The sequence below is a fragment of the Pleurodeles waltl genome, chromosome 4_1, assembly GCF_031143425.1.
Source record: "Pleurodeles waltl isolate 20211129_DDA chromosome 4_1, aPleWal1.hap1.20221129, whole genome shotgun sequence".
Taxonomy (NCBI): domain Eukaryota; kingdom Metazoa; phylum Chordata; class Amphibia; order Caudata; family Salamandridae; genus Pleurodeles; species Pleurodeles waltl.
In genome coordinates, this window is record NC_090442.1 from 135,233,866 (window position 1) to 135,252,278 (window position 18,413).

Below are 18,413 nucleotides of genomic sequence, written 5' to 3' on the forward strand. Positions count from 1 at the left end.
CGCATACACCCATTGCACCAGCAGGGCGCATACACCCATTGCACCAGCAGGGCGCATACACCCATTGCACCAGCAGGGCGCATACACCCATTGCACCAGCAGGGCGCATACACCCATTGCACCAGCAGGCGCACACACCCATTGCACCAGCAGGGCGCAGCAGGCACAAACCCATTGCACCAGCCGGGCCCAGCAGGCGCACACCCATTGCACCAGCAGGGCGCATACACCCATTGCACCAGCAGGGCGCACACACCCATTGCACCAGCAGGGCGCACACACCCATTGCACCAGCAGGGCGCATACATCCATTGCACATGCAGGCGCACACACCCATTGCAGCAGCAGGACCCAGCAGGCACACACACCCATTGCACCAGCAGGGAGCATACACCCACTTCACCAGTATGCGCATACACCCATTGCACCAGCAGGCACACACACCCATTGCACCAGCAGGACCCAGAAGGCACACACACCCATTGCACCAGCAGGACCCAGCAGGCACACACACCCATTGCACCAGCAGGACACAGCAGGCACACACATGCATTGCACCAGCAAGGAGCATACACCCACTTCACCAGCAGGCGCATACACACATTGCACCAGCAGGCGCACACACCCATTGCACCAGCAGGGCGCACACACCCATTGCACCAGCAGGGCGCATACACCCATTGCACCAGCAGGGCGCATACACCCATTGCACCAGCAGGGCGCACACCCATTGCACCAGCAGGCGCACACACCCATTGCACCAGCAGGCGCACACACCCATTGCACCAGCAGGGCCCAGCAGGCGCACACCCATTGCACCAGAAGGTGCACACACCCATTGCACCAGCAGGGCGCATACACCCATTGCACCAGCAGGGCGCACACACCCATTGCACCAGCAGGGCGCACACACCCATTGCACCAGCAGGGCGCACATACCCATTGCACCAGCAGGGCGCACACACCCATTGCACCAGCATGGCGCACACACCCATTGCACCAGCAGGGCGCACACACCCATTGCACCAGCAGGGCGCACACACCCATTGCACCAGCAGGGCGCACACACCCATTGCACCAGCAGGGCGCACACACCCATTGCACCAGCAGGGCGCACACACCCATTGCACCAGCAGGTGCACACACCCATTGCACCAGCAGGGCGCAGCAGGCACACACCCATTGCACCAGCAGGGCCCAGCAAGCGCACACCCATTGCACCAGCAGGGCGCATACACCCATTGCACCAGCAGGGCGCATATACCCATTGCGCCAGCAGGGCGTATACACCCATTGCACCAGCAGTATCCAGCAGGCACATACACCCATTGCACCAGCAGAATCCATCAGGCACATACACCCATTGCAATAGCAGGACCCAGCAGGCACACACACCCATTGCACCAGCAGGACCCAGCAGGCACAAAAATGCATTGCACCAGCAAGGAGCATACACCCACTTCACCAGCAGGCGCATACACCCATTGCACCAGCAGGGCGCATACACCCATTGCACCAGCAGGGCGCATACACCCATTGCACCAGCAGGGCGCATACACCCATTGCACCAGCAGGGCGCATACACCCATTGCACCAGCAGGTGCACACACCCATTGCACCAGCAGGGCGCAGCAGGCACACACCCATTGCACCAGCAGGGCCCAGCAGGCGCACACCCATTGCACCAGCAGGGCGCATACACCCATTGCACCAGCAGGGCGCACACACCCATTGCACCAGCAGGGCGCACACACCCATTGCACCAGCAGGGCGCACACACCCATTGCACAAGCAGGGCGCACACACCCATTGCACCAGCAGGGCGCATACATCCATTGCACATGCAGGCGCACACACCCATTGCAGCAGCAGGACCCAGCAGGCACACACACCCATTGCACCAGCAGGGAGCATACACCCACTTCACCAGTATGCGCATACACCCATTGCACCAGCAGGCACACACACCCATTGCACCAGCAGGACCCAGAAGGCACACACACCCATTGCACCAGCAGGACCCAGCAGGCACACACACCCATTGCACCAGCAGGACACAGCAGGCACACACATGCATTGCACCAGCAAGGAGCATACACCCACTTCACCAGCAGGCGCATACACCCATTGCACCAGCAGGCGCACACACCCATTGCACCAGCAGGGCGCATACACCCATTGCACCAGCAGGGCGCATATACCCATTGCACCAGCAGGGCGCATACACCCATTGCACCAGCAGGGCGCATACACCCATTGCACCAGCAGGGCGCATACACCCATTGCACCAGCAGGGCGCATACACCCATTGCGCCAGAAGGGCGCATACACCCATTGCACCAGCAGGGCGCATACACCCATTGCACCAGCCGGGCGCACACCCATTGCACCAGCAGGCGCACACACCCATTGCACCAGCAGGCGCACACACCCATTGCACCAGCAGGACCCAGCAGGCGAAACCCATTGCACCAGCAGGGCGCATACACCCATTGCACCAGCAGGGCGCATACACCCATTGCACCAGCAGGGCGCATACACCCATTGCACCAGCAGGGCGCATACACCCATTGCACCAGCAGGCGCATACACCCATTGCACCAGCAGGCGCACACACCCATTGCACCAGCAGGCGCACACACCCATTGCACCAGCAGGCGCACACACCCATTGCATCAGCAGGGCGCACACACCCATTGGACCAGCAGGCGCACACACCCATTGCACCAGCAGGGCGCATACACCCATTGCACCAGCAGGGCGCACACACGCATTGCACCAGCAGGGCGCACACACGCATTTCACCAGCAGCCGCACACACCCATTGCACCAGCAGGGCGCACACACCCATTGCACCAGCAGGGCGCACACACCCCCACTGCACCAGCAGGCGCACACACCCATTGCACCAGCAGGGTGCACACCCATTGCACCAGCAGGCGCACACACCCATTGCACCAGCAGGGCGCAGCAGGCACACAACCATTGCACCAGCAGGGCCCAGCAGGGCGCAGACACCCATTGCACCAGCAGGGCGCACACACCCATTGCACCAGCAGGCGCACACACCCATTGTACCAGCAGGCGCACACACCCATTGTACCAGCAGGGCGCACACACCCATTGTACCAGCAGGCGCACACACCCATTGCACCAGCAGGCACACACACCCATTGCACCAGCAGGACACAGCAGGCACACACATGCATTGCACCAGCAAGGAGCATACACCCACTTCACCAGCAGGCGCATACACCCATTGCACCAGCAGGCGCACACACCCATTGTACCAGCAGGCGCACACACCCATTGCACCAGCAGGGCACACACACCCATTGCACCAGCAGGCGCACACACCCATTGCACCAGCAGGCGCACACACCCATTGCATCAGCAGGGCGCACACACCCATTGCATCAGCAGGGCGCACACACCCATTGGACCAGCAGGGCGCACACACCCATTGGACCAGCAGGGCGCACACACCCATTGTACCAGCACGCGCACACACCCATTGCATCAGCAGGGCGCACACACCCATTGGACCAGCAGGGCGCACACACCCATTGGACCAGCAGGGCGCACACACCCATTGGACCAGCAGGGCGCACACACCCATTGTACCAGCAGGCGCACACACCCATTGTAACAGCAGGCGCACACACCGATTGCACCAGCAGGGCACAGACACCCATTACACCAGCCGGGCGCATACACTCATTGCACCAGCAGGGCGCATACACCCATTGCACCAGCAGGGCTCATACACCCATTGCACCAGCAGGCGCACACACCCATTGCACCAGCAGGGCACACACACCCATTGCACCAGCAGGGCACACACAGCCATTGCACCACGCAGGGCGCACACACCCATTGCACCACGCAGGGCGCACACACCCATTGCACCACGCAGGGCGCATACACCCATTTCACCAGCAGGTGCACACACCCATTGCACCAGCAGGCGCACACACCCATTGCACCAGCAGGGCCCAGCAGGCGCACACACCCATTGCACCAGCAGGGCGCATACACCCATTGCACCAGCAGGGCGCATACACCCATTGCACCAGCAGGCGCACACACCCATTGCACCAGCAGGGCCCAGAAGGCGCACACACCCATTGCACCAGCAGGGCCCAGCATGCGCCCACACCCATTGCACCAGCAGGGTCCAGCAGGGGCACACACCCTTTGCACCAGCAGGGTGCACACACCCATTGCACCAGTAGGGCCCAGCATGGCGCACACACCCATTGCACCAGCAGGGCGCACACACCCATTGCACCAGCAGGGCGCACACACCCATTGCACCAGCAGGGCCCAGCAGGCACACACCCATTGCACCAGCAGGGCCCAGCAGGCACACACCCATTGCACCAGCAGGGCCCAGAAGGCGCACACACCCATTGCACCAGCAGGGCCCAGCATGCGCCCACACCCATTGCACCAGCAGGGTCCAGCAGGGGCACACACCCTTTGCACCAGCAGGGCGCACACACCCATTGCACCAGTAGGGCCCAGCATGGCGCACACACCCATTGCACCAGCAGGGCGCACACACCCATTGCACCAGCAGGGCGCACACACCCATTGCACCAGCAGGCGCACACACCCATTGCACCAGTAGGGCCCAGCAGGGCGCACACACCCATTGCACCAGCAGGGCGCACACACCCATTGCACCAGCAGGGCGCACACACCCATTGCACCAGCAGGGCCCAGCAGGCGCACACACCCATTGCACCAGCAGGGCGCACACACCCATTGCACCAGCAGGGCGCACACACCCATTGCACCAGCAGGGCCCAGCAGGGGCACACACCCATTGCACCAGTAGGGCCCAGCATGGCGCACACACCCATTGCACCAGCAGGCGCACACACCCATTGCACCAGCAGGGCGCACACACGCATTGCACCAGCAGGGCGCACACACCCATTGCACCAGCAGGGCGCACACACCCATTGCACCAGCAGGGCGCACACACCCATTGCACCAGCAGGGCGCACACACCCATTGCACCAGCAGGGCGCACACACCCATTGCACCAGCAGGCGCACACACCCATTGCACCAGCAGGCACACACAGCCATTGCACCAGCAGTACCAGCAGGCGCACACACCCATTGTACCAGCAGGCGCACACACCCATTGCACCAGCAGGGCGCACACACGCATTGCACCAGCAGGGCGCACACACCCTATTGCACCAGCAGGGCGCACACACTCATTGCACCAGCAGGGCGCACACACCCATTGCACCAGCAGGCGCACACACCCATTGCACCAGCAGGGCCCAGCAGGCACACACACCCATTGCACCAGAAGGGCAATTGCCCCAAGAGCGATTCCGTTATCCAGTTTCTGGTGCTTTTCGTGCGAGGGTGTATCCTGAAAATAACAAGTGCAGATCTGCGGAATTGATAGCTTATATTGTGGTAAATAGTTAATTTGTAAGCAGATTAGTCTACATGTATTGGTTAAATGGTTTACGAATTAATCACGTCTTTATAGAGTGTATTTACTGGTAAATGGCTGTTTTTTAAAAAACATTAGGCCAGTAACAGGTGAAGCCTATGGAGCAAATCGATGATCACTTTACTTGGGTGCGCTGCTTGATTTGTTAAAAAATAGATGTGTTCATGGAGCCACGTTTGTTCTTCAGAGCCCATGGCTGGCGCTGCTGAATGTTTTTACCTAGTTTTGATTCCACCTCGCGCCTCTTCTTTCCAGAATCCCTATCTGTTTATCACTCTTGCAGGCTCCTTTCCAGCCTTGGTTTCTCTGCCACGCTTTCCTAATCTTTGTCTCCCCCTCCTTCCTCCATCCCCTCCCTTCGTCCCGCTTCCTCTTGGACAAAGCCCGGCGTGGGCGTGTCCCCTGCCAGGCGCGCGCGGCCCACGTTGCATGGAAGCCCATCAGGGCTTGTTGCCGAGAGAGCCCTGTGTGTTTGGGAAGTTATCCAGGTAGACGCTCATTGTGAGCGGCGCGTGATCCCTGCCGGGGGTGCTAACTGGAGTTACTGGCCCCAGTGGGGTGCACCGATCATGCACATCGTATTGCGTGTGCTTTAATGGTGAGCGTTTTCGCAGCGTGCCTTGGATTAATATGTGATGGTCCCATACATTATTTTAGGATGAAAACGTCGACTAACCAGGGGATGTGAACACAGAAATATCTATCTCGCTGTCACTCACCTTTTTTGGTTTCCTTCTATTTATTTAAATATGCTTGATTTCATAGTAATTTATAATGCATTGTTTTGCACTTTTTCAGGTGTAAATATCATGTCATGTATGATTTGAATCCACTCCCTTAAGTTCATTTTTAGAAAAAAAATCACGTTGTACGTGCAGACCTTCCTTCATCCTTGCACTCGATTTTGACTAATTAGCTTATTTTGAAAGCGTTTCAGGCATAAAAGCCCTCGAGCTCTTAGTGTGTCTCAACATTTATATTCTCCAGTGGCATTGTATGGAGCATTGTATAATAACGTAAGCAAAACATTGTACATTTTAGTAAATAACTTTAGAGAATCAGCACATTTATTCTAATATCTGGGCAGACACAGTACATATACATGATAATAGCAGTAGCATCTGGCTGAGCCGAAAAATATGTATCTATCTACAAATAAACAATTTTAATCTTTAAAAATATGACCTGTTTTGACCAATGAAATTCACAGAAATGCTCTGTAAATGCATCATTTGATTTCCATTTTCAGCCAACCAAATTCCCATAATATTTCTGCAAGCAGCTGTTCTTTGTTTTCACCAATGAAGGATACAAGAAGTGTTTTGAATTAGATATCGATGCTCTTTTTTTCCAGATCCTCTTTGGTTCCCATGATATTTTTTAGGAAGAGTTTGTGTTTCTTTATTTTCTAGTAGATATTACATGTTGTCTTTCATTGTCTCTGTATTGCTTTTCCGTCTGGCATTAATAACTACTTATCTGAGCCATTCGCGCATTGGTAGGTTTCCTTCTGCTGTAATCATAAAATCAAATATTACAAAACAAGACCGCCTCATTGAAGTACATTTGGTTGTTTTTTAAATTCCTGGACTATCTATTAAAACACCACTGTGCCTCAGTCATCTTTTGTCAAAAAGTTATTGTCTGAAGATGTAAACTGTTTCTTTGGCTCTGTTAAGTTATGTGTTGTCACCACAAACGTGTGCTGTCTCACCACATTCTCACATGGGCAATCATTCTCTCTTGCAGTCTCATGGCTGGGATCATCGCTGGCATTGTCTCTGGTTGGGACACGGATACCACTGTCCGGATGGGCCTGCTCTGCGCTCGCCTCTCCCTTCGCTCCCAGGATCCCATATCCCAACACATCAGCCCAGCTAGGATGAGCCTGGGGCATGTGAGAGCCGAGCAGTGGCCTGAGCCCCAGCGTTGGCAGTTGTGAGCCTACAAGCAAAGGTCAAACATGAACTCTCTATTCTGCACCCTACCTCATTCTGATGACTTCTCTTCCTAGAGGCCGTCACATTCAAGTTAATCTTCAGAACTGTCAAACATGAGCATTAGAGATACATTTCAAAAATATCTGATTAAATATCTGATTTTATCTGATGTTTCAGATAAAAGTCTTATATCAAAGGCAAAATGGGACTTATTGGACCTTTAAATTGATAACGGACAAATTATGAACCACTTTAGATACTTTGCATTTTTTTCGGTTCTCCACTAGGAAGGCACATGACAAGGATAGAACCGGGTGACTTAGCATCTCTTACCATGCTCAGTTGGTTTTGTTATGCTTCTACCTTGGCTTCTAAATGGCAACCTCTTAGTAACTTGTTGGTTAAAGCCTGGCTAAGTAGCACATAGTTGGTATCTTTGTGATAATGTGATACAAGGCACGTCTTAGAGTCTCAATGCGTCCCAGCCACCCCTCTTCCACCAGTGTTTACACCACAATCGTAAGGTCCCATGATCTGGCAGCAAACGTCTATAGGTTTGAAAAGAGCTCTCACAGACCATTGGTATAAGGAGTACAAAAGTTGTATGTCGTTACCTCGAACGGTTGGGCATTCCTGGAAGCAATACGCTTCCATATTCATCTGCTGCTTCTCTCCATCAGTAAGTGAGTTTAATAAAAATGTCCCTGCTTATTTTAGATCTGGTACACATTGCCATTTATTCAGTTGTGGCTATGTTGTGTAGTATGGGTCCTTAATTTGCCAGCCGTTTAGAGACATTAAATACAGACTTCATCACCTTTTGGAACAATTTCCTAAACAACTTCACCAGCATAGTTACCAGAATTGTCAAGATGTCTTATAACTACATGTCCTTTACTTTCGCTTGCAATATTATTTACTTGCGGATGCTTCACTACTCCTAATGTAAATTTGCAATGGTTAAGGCGTTATTCATTCTATACTTATAAAAATCCATAATTATGTCATAACATATCTCTTTAACATACATTCAACCATTTGTAGACATTCTAACTATAAGCCTAATTATCCCTAACATGTTAACAAATTATCTATACCAAACACACGTGAATGTCAAATTTTGTTTTGCTTGATATTTATGTAGTGCTTTCTGTACAATCAATGACATTTCATATCATTGTGTGCATTGTCTACTGTCACAATAGGGATTTGTGGTCCATAGAATGTAAGTACACAGATATTGTGTTTGCTTTCTATTCCTTTTTGTATTTAATTCTCATGTTCCTGCTTAGATTCTACTTGATGTAGGTTATGCTTATATTTTGTTTTCCTTCCAACAATTACTTACACAAGACCAGTCGTTTACAATATCTCAAATCCTTAATTTGCCCTTTGCCTTTTTTAGGAGTGTTTTTTTTAAAATTTGTATTAGCCACTCTCCATGTTGAGCATACTTGAAATTCAGATGAGATCGAGTTTAACTAGGTTCTAGTTCTTTTAAAAAACATTTATTGACCTCCGTCATAGCACAATAATATGAGAAAAAGCATTGCTTTACACGTAAGTGCTTTGTGGAGCATTTTAACTTCTGCTGTGTATGAGAATTTATTTTGAGTGTTCCCTTACTAGAAAATATTATTTGTTTTTTGAAAGTGGTTTGTGTCAAACATCTGAAGGAATAACAGCTCTTTTGGTGATAGTTCAATTAGTCAGATCTAAAAGAGATGGTCCTGTATGTACATGGGGGGGAGGCATTCAGATTTTGATGATGCATTGTAGTTGTTTACATTTATCATGTATCTTGTTACTTCATGAGTGGTCACAATGGACAGCCATTAGTCATAAAGCTGACAGCCATATTCTATTCTTCATATTAAACCGCTCTGAATTATAGGGATAATAATTCTCTCTTACTTGGCTAATTAAAAAAAAAGTGCTATAACTAATTGCATTAATAAGATTTCTGCTAACGTACTTGCAAATCAATTAACACTGTAAATAGTGGCATGTAAAGTTTTCACCCTGGCATTTCTAATTCAATAATATAAATTGCACTCATTGATTTGAAGGTCCAATACCAAAGACAGTTACAACAATGTACCTGGATCTAACAGCAAAAGCTGGGTTGGATGTAGCAAATCTCACTACAAATCAATGTTTCTGGCAGAAGAAGAATGAAAAAGGCCGCTTTTGAGGATGAGATTCCAGCAAGAAGCAGACACATCAGCATCTGAAGTTGCCGCAGCCCTGGGTTTCTTGCCAGCATAGCCTCGAGTGGAGGCAGGATACCCGACTACAGTGGGTACCTAACGGGTGGTTTCTTCTTCCCGATCATTGAGGACCACCGTTTGTACCAGTATCTTTATGCATATTTTTATTTATGCACTTTTCAGCATAGTGAGTTTAATATGTCCAGATAAATGTCCCAACACTTTTTTAGGGTAATCTTAGGGCAGAAACATCTTTACCAAATAATATAGTCGGGGATGAATTTCGTCCCTGCTTCACTTTACTGTTTTTAATCCTGCCCCGTGCCGGCAAGAATAAAGTTGGAGGGTCTGTCCCAGTGGTATTTTTATTATTCACAACACCATCATTCTTGCACTCTGCTTTGCGTACTCACACCTAAGACTCTCCTAAGGTAGTTGAACATACAAGAGCTCCTCCTCTCTCAGGAGTTGTAGCCCACACCGCAACAAGACCATAATAATGCATGCCACCTCAGGGTGGGTGAGGGTTCTCATCCTAACAAAGCCTGCTTTTTCTTCCTTTTTCCTTTCTTAATCTGTAGTAAGTTTTTCTACATCCATCTTGGCTTTAGCTGTTAGACCCAGGTACATTGTTGTGATTGTCTGTGTTTTTTGGGAGTTTGTACCTGCAAGTCTTAAAATGCTTCTGGGTCCCTCTTTGTGTTATTTGGTCCAATCCCAATGCCATTACACGTTTTTCATCAGTTTTCCAACTCAAATAAAATTCTTCCTAATGTTGCACTGCCTTAATGCCATACTACATGAATTATAAATTGTTGCTCATATTGTGAGTGATTTTCCTGTTCTAATAGCATGAAAAAGGTCATGTTGTAATGGCTGCCATTCTCAGACTTGGTTTGTGTTTTTATTGATCCCATTAAAACATAGGTAATTAATCTGGGGGGCACTTCAACCATGCTCAATATTATCTGTGACTAATTCCAACATCAGTTTGCTTAAATTGTACAAAATATTGCAAAGGCAGTAGTCCACTTATGTCCATCATGATTTGTAATTGAGTGTCTAGAAAATATGCTACATTAGTAAAACCATAATGTAATAATGCCGCTAGTTTATCAAAGTAAATATTGCATTATATGTGTTTTTAATATTTATCTTTAAATTACTTACATTTGTGGCCAGAAAGTAATAATTGTTTTAATAAAAAGCCTGTTACTGCAAGCCTTAGATTCCTATGTGATTTGTTGAGACTCTAGAAAGTAGCTGGTATTGGATAGTTTGCAATACGTATTTACCTTAATATCCACTTAATCAACATACATTCTTGAGTGGCATATGCTTGATAACCTATTGAAAGAAATCCTGCAATCTAATTAGAAAGGGAGCTCTCCTGTACCCAGAGGTTGAAGTTGGCACAACCTGACCACAAAATCAGGTGACTTTTTATAGATAGTTATTGAGATGGTGGTCAGATTCCACCTGGAATTTATTACGATTAAGAAATGTTTTCTACAGTCAAATTGAAGACCTAATTTGTTTATTACTTTTAACATCTAATTTTATTACTATTCAAGCCAAATGTACTTTTGTCTTATTACAACTATTAAGTAAATGTTTAATTCATTCATTCGATGCATTGGTCACTTTCTAACACTAATTTCTGCTGAAGCTCATATTTTTCCAATGGTGTTCAGAAAGGTCTATTTCCTGAAAAGTCAATGGCTCATCCGTATGCTTGTCGGTACTTGTAGACAATGCTGTATATGATTTGCATTCTAAAACCACGACCACCGGAATTATGTGATTAACCAGCCGCAGTGTTATCTTCATAATTATGGAAGTAGCGCAGTTGCTCATATTCAACTATTTTCTGCACACTTGTCGAACTCCAATAAAAATGTGTACCTATAGCGCAGATAAACCATGAAACTGAAAGAGACGTGACCGTCATGGTGCAACGCCCTGCCTGATACTTTGCAAAAGGTAATGCTCACCTTCCAGCAGGTGTTAAACTGGACCTAACAAGATTCAACTTTTGCCCAGAAAGTAATAAATGTCCAGAGTTGATGGACTAGTGAATGGCTTTGTGTGCATCCTGAACGATATCATTTTAAATGTAATTCAAACAAGGTGGAAAGAATGATTGCTTCTTTGTCATGATTTTTTTTGTTTCATTATTCACTTTTGTCAGGGCAGCTGTTATTTCGAGTTTCATATGTAATGTACAGTACTATTTTGCGTTGGTACCAAAGGTTGAGCGTGAACAGGAAAGCCGAAACTGTCCTAAAACATAATCTTAATATGCAGAATAAAAGAGGCATACCTTTTATTCTAAAAGTGTGCATGCCTAATCTTTTCTGGAGCTGCACTCGGCATAAAACAATCCTACTTGTACAAACTTGTAAAATGGACTATTTTACCCTTGAAGATTTAAGACAAGGTGTTGTGCACGAGCTGCCAGGCAGAACCAGTCAGAATGAGTTTCTGATAAACAACAGTTTCAATAAAATTTGATGAATCTTTACACTTTTCTTTCCTAAAACACCTTCTCACGTTGCTCAGTGTCAGGGATTTCTTCTCTGTCATTGTAAGGAAAGCGCAAAATCGAGTATACAGCGCCTGACGGCGCTTCGTGGTTAGGGGTCCCGGTTTTACAGTATTTATTTTTTGATCATTTCCACCTGTATTTATCCATATTTATTTTCAGCAATCTTCTCGGAATGTATCCATATTTATTTTGTGTTCCGTGAATGAATGAAGCTGTAAAATGGCAAATTTCCACATTTATTTATCTAATACATATGCACTCATAATATGACTCCGGTTGTGTTTTAGCAAATTAAACAGGCCAATATAACATAAAAATACATGCACAAGTAAATATTAGCATTATACTGTAAATGGATGTTCACATATGTGGTTGTTCAAGGAAATCACACCCTGTTGTTTTTAATTCACAATGCCCTATATCCTCTCAGCTGTTAGCCTGGAAATGATGAAAGACAGTATGAAAAGTCACTCAAAAGAAGCCCAATTTTCTGTATTTTTCCATTTGTAAGTGCACCCAGGAAACACATGTTTTTTCTGCCTCTTTTTCTCTGTGAAAATCAGTAAAAACTGAAAACTGGGAGCCTCATGTATATTTTGCTTTTACTGGCAGTATATTTTAATCAACTTGAATGCATAATTTAGTCCACCACGGCTGCATGTTTCCAGCTGCCTTAATTGAAATACGTGTTGCAGCAATAGTTGCTAAATGTTTTAAAAGGTGAATATTTCCATAAGCTATGGAAAATGTTTTCATTTGTTGCACGTGGGTATGGCAGCGGTAGTAATTAGGCTTATTTGGGTATTTAAAAATAGGACAACTACATTGTATTGCACGTACCTTACATGCAGCAAAATCATGAATTCCCTCTGCTTATTTTCCCTTCTCCCTGTCACGAGTGTAGCAAATTTGCTTATAGGCTCCATCATGACTGCCAGGATAATCAACCGACCATAAGGATCCTTCCATAAGATGGATTGGAAACCGCAGGCCCATGCAGGGCTCCTCAGTTCCTCCAGGATTGAAAGCTGTGACAGGTGTCAGTAAGAGTTGCGGTAGCCCTGGGGCACACACCCTGGACTGTTTGTTCGAAACAAGAACAATTGGTTTCCTAGGATCCCCTTCTGCAGACCTTGCACAGTGTTGAGACCTTTGACCAGGTCTTCAGACAAAGCTTCAGCAGATTTGAAGTACTGGCCCCCAGGCCTGGTCTCCGTTCTCCGACACTTGGTGTCACATGGTGCCCAGAACAGGGTTCCGCAGGCCTAGATAGGGCTCCCTTGCTCTGCCCAACTGGGTAGCTCTGACGTAGTCCCCATTGCAAGTTGTGGTAGGTCTGCAGCACAGGCTCTAGGCATGGGTGCCAGGCAGTACCCGTTGGGCTCTGTAGCTACCCAACATACACTTGCACAGGCCTGTGAAGGCTTCCACTCCTGAAAGCTCCGACCTGCCATCAATCTGATCTCAGGCAGGTCAGTGTTGCAAGTGACAGTGGTCCATGTGCTGGCCCATGACGTCACATAATGCTCAGGTTGGGCCTCTGAAGGCTTGTGTAGTGGTCCTTTCCTTAAATGGGAAGAAAAGCTCCGGCACATCCTCGTCATAGCTTCAGAAGACCTGGGGTACATTCCCATGGACTTGGTTTCATTCGCTGACTCTAGGAGGTAGTGATGAAAAATAACAATACAAGCCAGTGACATCTTAAGGATTTGAAGTGCTCTAAGGAAGATATATGTTTGAGCCACTGTTTGGAACAACTTTGAATGTATTACCCCTTTTTGTCTCATTCAAGCACTTCTGATGGCAAACAATATTGAATTATATGTCAATGCACTGGAAACGGGGGAGTGCATAAATAGCCAAAATCTGAAACTGGCTGGTAGCCACAAGCCAAATAGTACCAAAAGAAAGCGTGAACAATCATTGATGAATCCATTTCTTTTTGCCTTTGGATCTAGATTTATTCACTTACAATAGCAAACGTTTTATGTGGGATTCAGTGTTTATCCAGATTGTTATTCTCATTGTAGGAAATATATGGAAAGCGTGACCTGTTAGATGTTTAGTTGTCTATTGCGTTCCATTAATCTACGGTATATGCATCTAGTAGAGGTAGAAAGGGGACGTTGCAGGTAGAGAAATGGGAAACATTTTGTAGTGTGGTAGAGCAAGAGACAGAGAGGATGAACTGTAGAGAGAGGCATAAGAGTACTGTCGTCCAAGGGGTGAGGTACAGAGAGAGGTGAATTCAACAGAGGTAAATACAGCAAGAGGTAGAGGTAGACAGACCGAGGAAAGGAAGAGGCAACGCAGAGAGGGAGAGAAGAATGAGTTCTATAGAAAACTGGATGAGGCAAAAAAGTAGTGTGAAAGGGAGAAAAAAGAGAGTAGATGGATGGTAGAAAGAGAAACGCGGCGTAGTGTGAAAAGAGAAAGTTGAGAGACATAGTTGGAATAGAGAAAGATGGTTGAGGGTTCTCAGAGTGTAGAGAGGTTGTAAAGAAAGAGGCTGAGAGAGAGTTGCAGTGGAGGGGGCGGTTGAAACGGAGAAGGAGGTCCAGAGATTGTGTGTTTGTGTCTGACAGGGTCTGTGGGAGAGAGAAGGGGACGAAAGTATACAAATAGTGGTAGCAAGAGGGGAGTAAGATATTTAGAGAGGTAAATGAAGGGGAGTGACTGTAGAGAAAGACAAAGGTAAAGAGGTGATGTATTGAATAACATGGGAAAATTATGCCGCCGTAATCTCGTGTTACACAAAATTCCCCAAATAAGGCTATTACATCATGTTGTGTAATTGCATACGGTTTGCAGCGAAAATGCAAACAGTGTGAACAACCAGATTGTCTGCTGTTGCTCGTGCTTTTGTTTTTTGCACTACTTTTTTAGCACAAAATGCGTCCTCCTGTCCCAAATGGATGCGGGGCTGCATGTCGAGCTTAAATACAGCACCCAATGTCTGTTTTGCATGACACGTTGTGCATAATTTTGTGTAATTATCTCCAAACTCCATGTATTCAGGTGAAAGCACAGTATGCGGATTTCACACAACCCTAGTAGTGAACCAGTGTAAGGCACATTGAGAGGTTGGATAGTGAGAGGGACAGAGAGCGGTGGGGTAGCGAGAGGTGAGGTATTGAGGGAGATAGGACGCAGAGGGAGAAATGAAAGAGGGAGGTGAGGAATAGTGGTGAGGATGAGAAAGGGCTGGGAGAGATGTAATAAGGTAATGCAGAAGAGACATGGAGAAGGTGAGGTGAAGCTAGATGTGAGGTCTGCGAGAAGTGAAGAAGATGGAGAAGAGATACAGGGATGTGAGCTCTAAAAAGCAATGAGGTACAGAGAGATGGATAAGAGCAGGATAGACGGATGACGGAGGTATGGGGTAGGTTACTGAGGATGATACACGTGGATGTAGGTACAGAGAGATGGATAAGAGCGGGATAGACGGATGACGGAGGTATGGGGCAGGTTACTGAGGATGATACACGTGGATGTAGGTACAGAGAGATGGATAAGAGCGGGATAGACGGATGACGGAGGTATGGGGTAGGTTACTGAGGATGATACACGTGGATGTAGGCACAGAGAGATGGATAAGAGCGGGATAGACGGATGACGGAGGTATGGGGTAGGTTACTGAGGATGATACACGTGGATGTAGATACAGAGAGATGGATAAGAGCGGGATAGACGGATGACGGAGGTATGGGGTAGGTTACTGAGGATGATACACGTGGATGTAGGCACAGAGAGATGGATAAGAGCGGGATAGACGGATGACGGAGGTATGGGGCAGGTTACTGAGGATGATACACGTGGATGTAGGCACAGAGAGATGGATAAGAGCGGGATAGACGGATGACGGAGGTATGGGGTAGGTTACTGAGGATGAAACACGTGGATGTAGGTACAGAGAGATGGATAAGAGCGGGATAGACGGATGACGGAGGTATGGGGTAGGTTACTGAGGATGAAACACGTGGATGTAGGTACAGAGAGATGGATAAGAGCGGGATAGACGGATGACGGAGGTATGGGGTAGGTTACTGAGGATGAAACACGTGGATGTAGGCACAGAGGGTGACGCAGAGACCGGCTAGGGCACGACAGCCTAAGAGAAAGATGGAGCTGAGTGAAGTGTAGTGGAAGGGGTGAGGTAGAAAAGGAGATGAAGAGAGAGAGGATTACGATACAAAGATTAATTGAGACAGAGAGAGGTCAAGAAAGATAGTTAAAGTAAATGAGCTGAGATGAAATAGGGAGAAAAAAATGGTATATAATGCTTACAAAGTGGGTTTACCATGCATTACCTTTACAACACGGCCATTACCACCCAGGTAAGGACCAGGCACGCCATTTTCTGCAGCTTTCGGCAACTTTGCAATGCAGGATGTAAGGGTTTCAGAATTATAATAAATAAGGTAAGTAAGGAATGTGTGGAGTATTTAGGGTTCATGGGCTGGCAAGGCTACGGGGCAGTAAAGGGTTTTTAGGGTTCAGGAATAAGTAAGGGTAGAGGGCACTAAGAGGTTTTTAGGGTACAGGTACAGGACTGTAAGGGTTTTCAGGGTTAAGGGTTTGGGAAGGGTATGGGGTATCAGGATTCAAGGGCTGGGGATGGGTAAGGATATGGGGTTGAAAGGGTTTTTAGGGATAGTGTGATTGGGTGAGAAATTTAGATGAATTTAAAAAATCTCTCTCTGTACATATATGTATATTCAGTGAAAAAACAGAGGTTAAGGTGACGATATAGTTATGAATTGTAATACAATATTATTTTAAATTAAACAAAAACTTTAGAAATTCACTAAAACAAAGATTAAAGGGATGTTCTAGTTCGGTGAAAAGGTCACTTACAACATCCATTTTAAACCAACAAAACCATTAAAATTCACCAATTCTAGTTATCTCATGCAACTATAACTAGTTCCCTGAAGCAACTATAACTCGTGCTTGCCATGCATAGTGTTGCCATCAAGGATGACATTTCAGATGTTAATGTTGATTACAGTGATGTTATCAAAGATCAATCAATTTATGTTATTCCTTTTTACACATTAAGTTGTTTAACAATAATTTATGACAGTTCTTATCCTTAATTCTCCAGGTATATTTTTTTGCATTAAATTCAAGTATACAATCAGTTAACACGTGTTTCGTGGGACACACACTCTCTTCTCATGGCTTATCTACTGTTGATAACAACACTTCCTAAAATGTCAATATGGCAATCCTAAATACATCACCATATCCAATTCTCATGCTGGCCCATGTCATTATGTTGCATGAGAAGAAAAGAATGGCAGAGTGGAGGATAACATTTCTCTAGATTTGCACTGCAGTCTACATTTTGTGCACTGGTCTGACAGATTGATGTGTGCATGCCATCAGAGAACTGAGCCCCCAAACCCTAACCTGGCTATCGCTACATCTTTGTTGATGTGGTGGCAGCCAATCAGACATTCTCTTTTGATTTGTTGGATCTGCAGACCCTCTGCGGCATGCAATATGCAATTATTTTCAACCTTAATTCCTCAGAAACTACTGAGTTACACCAAATTACGAAAAACACAAATTCCGTGTTAAAAATATAGCTTTATGTTAAAAAGTGTGATTCCATTCAGCAATTCTGACTGTAGCGCTGTTCAATTGTCTTATGGGAAATTGAATGGGGAAAATGTATTTTGCCCCTCTCTTTTCTTGTCAGCAACAGCTTGAAAGATAACCCCGAAACTTTTCAGGAAGGAGCTGAGTTGGCTTGACCTTTTTTGACGGATCAGCGCCAAAGTTATTAGCGAACAAAACAATCAATTTCCTATGGAAACTTCATCCTAACTATAACCACACTGTGGCAACTGTCTACTGTAACATTTGTACTGGAAGCATACCCTTCCAGTACAGAATCCTGTACCTAGACACATTCTTAACCATTCCACACATTGCAATTGCGCTGCACTATCCAGCACACGTACAATGTGTGGAATGTTAGCGCCTGTTTCAAGGAGGCATTTTTTGTCACTAAACCTGGTCAGGCTATCTTATTAGATTGATGTTTGCTTCAAAAACTATGGGTGCTTGCACTAGTCCCACACATTACATCTAAGTCAGTGCTCCCTTGACGTAAAGTGACACAAAGTGCTATTGCGCTGAAAAAATGGCACATTTCCAGTGCAAAATGCATTTTGCTCTGGAAAGTAAAAACCCTTGCAAGAGTTTGTGCTGCCTTGCGTA

General features: G+C 46.9%; 1 protein-coding gene across 2 annotated transcripts in view; it reads left to right on the top strand.

The window, feature by feature from the left end:
* The window catches only part of LOC138287463 (uncharacterized), a 287,365-nt gene extending 276,206 nt beyond the window's left edge, over positions 1-11,159 (top strand). For both annotated transcript variants that reach the window (XM_069227897.1, XM_069227898.1), the window contains exon 19: positions 7,234-11,159. In XM_069227897.1, the coding sequence (XP_069083998.1) occupies positions 7,234-7,426 (193 nt within the window). In that variant the 3' untranslated portion in view covers positions 7,427-11,159. The remainder of the gene's footprint in view (positions 1-7,233) is intronic.
* The last annotated feature ends 7,254 nt before the right edge of the window (positions 11,160-18,413 follow it).